The following is a 6,381-nucleotide window of genomic DNA, read 5'->3' on the forward strand; positions in this document are numbered from 1 at the left end:
GTAGAGAACCAAGTTCGACAAAATAAGCGCTCCCATAAAATCAACCATTACCTATTAAACTATTTTATATATTTTCAAATAAGAAAGACTTTTTATTTAACTTCCAAACCAGAGTTAAGTTAAAATAACCTCAGTCAAAGTTCCCGAGTTATTTTATGGTGCCGAAACCCGGGATGGTTGGATAATAGAGTTAATTAGTATACAGTTGAAAGTAAAGTTAGAAAAATTAAGTTTAATCGGTCATCGTAAGTCAAGAAAAATGGAAGATTTAGAGAGACTTAAAAAGTTAAGAGCTACGAAAAGAACATTAGTCACCAAATACGTGAACAAAATCACGACCGATCTGACGAGTACTCCGGTCGATATAAGGAGTCTACAGAAGAGTTTGGTACATCTAAAAACTAGGGAGGAAGAACTACAACAACTGGACCAGCAGATATGCGCCAAGACGAAAATCGAAGATTTGGATGCTGAATTAGCCGGTACATTAAAGTATGAAGAAGAGATTAATGACGCTAGAGATGAAGCTGAAAATGCTATTGATAACAGCCTATCCGCGACAGCTAGTACGATAATCGGATATCAGTGGCCGAGGGTCACTCATCAAACAGGAGGTACGATCCAGAATAGAGCACAGCCAGGAGGACCACCTACACCAGGAAGTCTACCTCCCCAAGGACCACCTGGACTCGGAAATCAACAAAGTACGAACGTCGGAGGACAACAATTAAGTGTCGGTAATATTCAAGGTACGAGCATCGGAATTCAACAAAGTGCGAGTGTCGGAAATAACGCGATAGGTTCTCGGTTAAGACTTCCCAAAATAAATCTCGAGTCGTTTCACGGTAACACAAGCAAGTGGCTGTGTTTTTGGAATCTATTCGAAACCACAATTCATCTCAACGGATCGCTAACTAAGGTAGACAAATTCAGTTATTTGAAGTCGTATTTAAGCGGCGCCGCTGCGAACGCCGTAGCCGGATTAGCATTAACAGAAGTAAATTACGACAAGGCAGTTGGCATATTAATAGATAGATTTGGTAGAGACGACATAATAATTAACGCCCACATGAATAACATTTCGAATTTGACGCCAGTTAGACGTTCCACAGATTTATCAGCTTTGCGCGCATTTTATGACCATTGCGTAGTAGAAGTAAGAAGTTTAGAGTCCTTGGGTAGAGCAACTGATGGAGGTTTCCTCCATCATATTATAACCAAGATGATTCCGTATGAATTAGCGCTTGAGTACAGCAGGAAGTTGGACCAGAATAGCCAGTTAGTTGTAGAAAACTTATTAGAATTCATTCGAAAAGAATTAGAGAGTAGAGAGCGAGCTCAAGCCTTCACAAGGATGAACGAAAGAGCCTCGGAAAGCGTAGTAAAAGATAGTCTAAAAGATAATTCTAAGGAATATAAAAAAACTAAGAAGTCAACCTCTTTAGCCCTAACAAATGGTGTAGAAGTTATTTGCCCATTTTGCGAAGCCGCGCACAACGCCGTCGAATGCAAAGCCAAAACTATAACAGAGAGACCAGAGATTTTAAAGAAAAAACGGAAATGTTTTCGATGTCTTAGAGGAGATCATATGTCTAGGTATTGCAATTCAAAGATACAATGTAAATATTGCCAAAGACGACATCACACTTCAATGTGCGAAAGTAAAGAAAAGGATGAGGTTAACAAGAGTAAGGAAAGAGATACTAAAGTCGAGGTTGAAGAAGCGGGAAGTCACTCATTAGTTCAGGGAGGAGTCAAGGAACTTTCTAGCGGTAGCATTTTATTACAAACCGCTATGGTCATATTAAAAGGAAAAAGTAAACAAGATGTCGCGAGATGTTTGATAGACGGTGGCAGTCAAAGGACTTTTATAAGGAGAGACTTATCCGAAAGTTTAAAGTTGCCGGTTATTGGAGAAATCAAGTTAAACTATTTTCCATTCGGAGCCACCAAACCCACCTCTATCATGACAAAAAGAGTCCAAGTACAAGTTAAGAGTATACATGACAACCAGTCTTTACTATTAGAAGCGATCGAAACACCAGAAATCAGCGCCGCTAAAATCCAGATTCCGAGTCAAGAGATTAAGAAACATTTAGAAGAAAAGAATTTGAAACTAGCTGATGATTTAAAACTAAATTACCCAACGAAAGGGGAAATAGGATTGTTAATAGGATCGGACAATTACTGGAAGGTTTTCAATACCCAAGTACCCGTAGAAAGATTAAGCGAATCATTGGTTGCTATGGAAACCACATTTGGCTGGGTGGTCCAAGGACCTACTTCAACAACTTGTCTATACCTGAATTCACAAGTCGAAGAAGAAATTCAATCGAGTTCCATAAATCTAATTTTAGAATCAGATCGAGAAAGTAAAATCGGAGACGGACTAAAAGCATTTTGGGAAGTAGAATCCTTGGGAATTACAGAGTCGGGAGAAAAAGAAGTAAATGGGAGCCACCAAGAAGCGATAACCAAATTCGAAAAGACAATCGAAAAAATAGATGGACGATATCAAGTCAGGCTACCTTGGACAGAAGATCACCCGAATTTGGCCAACAATTTCAACATGGCTAAAAAGAGACTAGAAAGCCTCTCCCGAAGATTCCGAAGGAACCCTCACTTATTCGAAGATTACAGGGCAATAATCGAGGACTACGAGAAGAAAAACATAATAGAGAGAATCCCAGAGGGTGAAAACGAACCAGGACCAATATATTACATTCCACATCAGCCCGTAATAAACCAAGAGAGAGCGACGACTAAAGTCCGCGTCGTTTTCGACGCCTCGTCGAGGGAAAAGAACGAAGTATCATTGAACGAATGTGTATTACCCGGTCCAAACCTCAATCCAGATTTACTTGACGTCCTGCTAAAGTTTCGAATCAAGAGAATAGTCATTACGTCCGACATTGAAAAAGCGTTTTTGCAAATAGCTATAGCTCCAGACGATAGGAACGCGTCAAGGTTTCTGTGGAATCCAGACCCATGGAATCAAACGCCAGGAAAAGTCATAACCTACAGGATGACGAGAGTTCTCTTTGGAGTGACTTCTAGTCCCTTCCACCTAGCTGCGACCATCAAATTTCATATAAAGGGTTACGAGCCGAGATATCCAGAAACATGTCAACTTCTGGATCAAGACCTATATGTTGACGATTTCATCACGGGAGCTGACGAAGACACGATGGCGTATGAGAGAGCGAAGGAAGCGAAAGAAATCCTATCAGCAGCAAAGATGAATTTAAGGAAGTGGAAAACCAATTCGGAGGCACTTCAACGAAGAATCAAGGAAGAAAATTGGGAGGGCAATCCGACAACGGAGAGTACCACAAAAATAGTCAATCCCAAGTCAGATAAAGTTTTAGGCATGATGTGGAACCATATCAAAGATACATTCACGTTCAACGTTGATTCTCTAATGAAAGACTTGGCAAGATTCAACGACACGAAGAGATGCGTTCTACAGTCAGCAGCGAGGGTATTCGATCCACTTGGTCTAGTAACTCCATTTTCGATAAGAATAAAAATAATCTTCCAACAGGTTTGGGTAGCAGGAATAGATTGGGATGACACTCTACCAGAAGAATTAATCAAGGCATGGAATTGTTGGCGATCAGAACTCCCAGACCTAGGACTGATTTCCACTCCACGACATTGCCTATCGAACCAAAGAGAAGGCGATATACAAGAAAGAGAGCTACACTGTTTCTGCGACGCGAGTGAAGCAGCGTACGGAGCGGTAGTTTACGCCAGAATCAAGACATTGGAGGGCATCATTTTTACTCAGTTTGTCACATCCAAGTCCAGAGTCGCTCCGTTGAAGAAAATAACACTCCCAAGGCTAGAGTTATTGGGTGCACTAGTTGGAGCGAGGCTGACCAAGGCAGTGAACGAGCTGTTCAAGGCGCCCCAGGAAAAAATGTTCCTTTGGTCAGATTCAAACATAGTCATACACTGGATTCATGGACTAACCCGAAAATGGAAACCGTTCGTAGCCAACCGCGTCGAGGAAATTCAGAGTATATCCGAACCTCAAGCGTGGAATCACTGTCCCGGAAAAGACAATCCCGCGGACTTGCTCACAAGAGGAGAAAAACTATCGGATTTAGTAAACAAGGAAGCCTGGTGGAAGGGACCAGAATGGCTAAGGAGAGAACGCGAAAAATGGCCTTTAAAAGGGGTGAAGGAATTGACCCAAGAAGAAAAAATTGAGTTGAACTTAGACCATGAAACTAGAAAAAACTACATAGAAAGCGTCCAAACCGTAGTAAACATCAAACCTTTAGATCAAGATCAGAAGCAAAGAATTGCATTAGAAAATTACAGTTCGCTAAAATTTCCAGTAAGAGTATTTGCCTGGATGAGGAGATTTACAAGAAATGCGAGAGAGAATGCCATAAAAAATTTAAAGCCACTATCGGCCGAAGAAATTCAAGAATCAAAGGATTATTTCATAAGAAAAACGCAAGGTGAAGCATTTTCAAGGGAAATAGAAGACCTCAGAAAAAATAGGAAACTAAAAAAACCATCTGAGATAATAGAGCTTGATGAAAAAGGAATTTTACGAGTTGGGGGACGCCTTCACAAGTCCTCAGATTTAAATTACAACGAGAGACATCCAATTATTTTGCCAAAAACCCATAAATTAACAAAATTGATAATTGATGAAGCGCATTTAAGAGTTTACCACCAGGGACTAGCAAACACATTAGCGCAGGTTAGAGAAAATTACTGGATTTTAAAAGGAAGACAACAAGTCAAGCAACGCGTAAATCAATGCCTAAAATGTCGCGCTTGGAACGCAAAGGCTCTACAAGAAGAAACAGCACCTCTGCCTAGATATCGAATTACGCAATCTGCTAGTTTCGAGGTAACAGGGGTCGACTTTGCAGGCCCGTTATACATTAAGGGAGAAACAAACCCCAAGGTTTATATTTGCTTGTTTACGTGTGCCGTTACACGTGCCATACATTTAGAGTTAGTCAAGGAAATGTCAACTGCCACATTTATTTTAGCGTTACGTAGGTTTATATCTAGAAGAGGTTTAGTAAGAACGATATATTCGGATAACGCGCTAAGTTTCAAAAAAGCAAATAAAGAATTAATCACGATTTGGAAGAACATCTGCAAGAAAGAAGTATACGAATATTTCGGTCAACACGGAATTACGTGGAAGTTTATCGCGGAACGGTCCCCTTGGTGGGGTGGGTTTTACGAGAGGCAGGTAAAAACCGTGAAAATCGCGCTAAAAAAGAATATCGGAAGAGCATTATTAAACTTCGACGAGTTGCAAACCGTTATCGCGGAAGTAGAGGCGGTAATAAATTCGCGGCCGCTTACGTACCAGTACAGTGATGCCGGAGAACCAGTCGCGTTGACACCAGCCCATTTTCTAGTCGGACCCCGTCTGACGTCATTGCCGCCAGACTCAAAACTAGACCCATCAACCAGTATCAAAAGAATCGAAGCAGTGAAGAGGTATAAATACCAAGAAACGCTTCTAAATAGGTTTTGGAGGAGATGGAAGCAAGACTACCTATTACAGTTAGGATCAGCGCATCAAGTGGATTTAAACAAGAAGGGTTCGATTAAAACCGGAGAGATAGTTCTAGTGAACGAAAGAAATCCACCACGTCAACAATGGAAGATGGCTAAAATAGAAGAAGTGTTTGCTGGACGGGATTCGAAAGTGCGGTCTTGTTCACTTAAGTTGCCAAATACATCTATGATTAGAAGGGCCATAAATCTACTATATCCTCTTGAACTTAATTAGACTGAATTAACATGAACTAACTATAAGGATAGTTCATGGTGGGGAATTTGTTAGAACTTAGGTGTTTCACAATGTGTCGAAACCAAAAAAGGAAAAATATATTTTTGTAACAAGTGTTTTTTTTTTGTTTGTTGTAACCGTGTCGAATTTGGTTCGGAAGCAAAGCGTTAGTGTAAAAACCCCAAAAACGAGTTGAAGGAAGGCATAAGCTTTCTAGCAGAGCCCCGATTCCCAGAAAAGCCCGTTAACCGGACCCGAACAATAAGAGTGGAAAAATTGGGAAGTAGGCCTGGAGGGTAAAAATACAGGTGCGCCTGAGAAGACGCTCGAAATTGAAGAAGGAGATTTTTGGAGAAAAACTTTAGTAGTAAGACTTCGTCGAGAACCAAGTTCGACAAAATAAGCGCTCCCATAAAATCAACCATTACCTATTAAACTATTTTATATATTTTCAAATAAGAACGACTTTTTATTTAACTTCCAAACCAGAGTTAAGTTAAAATAACCTCAGTCAAAGTTCCCGAGTTATTTTAGGACCTAGAGGGGGAATAAGAGGAAGTTCACGTTGAGGATCTTCAAAATCGCAGACTGGTGCCTATTAAGCT

At 40.5% G+C, this 6,381-nt stretch overlaps 1 protein-coding gene across 1 annotated transcript; it reads left to right on the top strand.

Moving 5' to 3' along the window:
• The first annotated feature begins 259 nt into the window (after nucleotides 1-259).
• On the top strand, nucleotides 260-5,776 carry LOC149949486 (uncharacterized). The gene has a single exon (XM_090169428.1). The coding sequence runs from the start codon at nucleotides 260-262 to the stop codon at nucleotides 5,774-5,776; it is 5,517 nt and encodes a 1,838-aa protein (XP_090025554.1).
• Nucleotides 5,777-6,381: the final 605 nt, after the last annotated feature.

The sequence above is a fragment of the Leiobunum rupestre genome, chromosome 3, assembly GCF_980474605.1.
Source record: "Leiobunum rupestre chromosome 3, qqLeiRupe1.1.hap1, whole genome shotgun sequence".
Taxonomy (NCBI): Eukaryota; Metazoa; Arthropoda; class Arachnida; order Opiliones; family Sclerosomatidae; genus Leiobunum; species Leiobunum rupestre.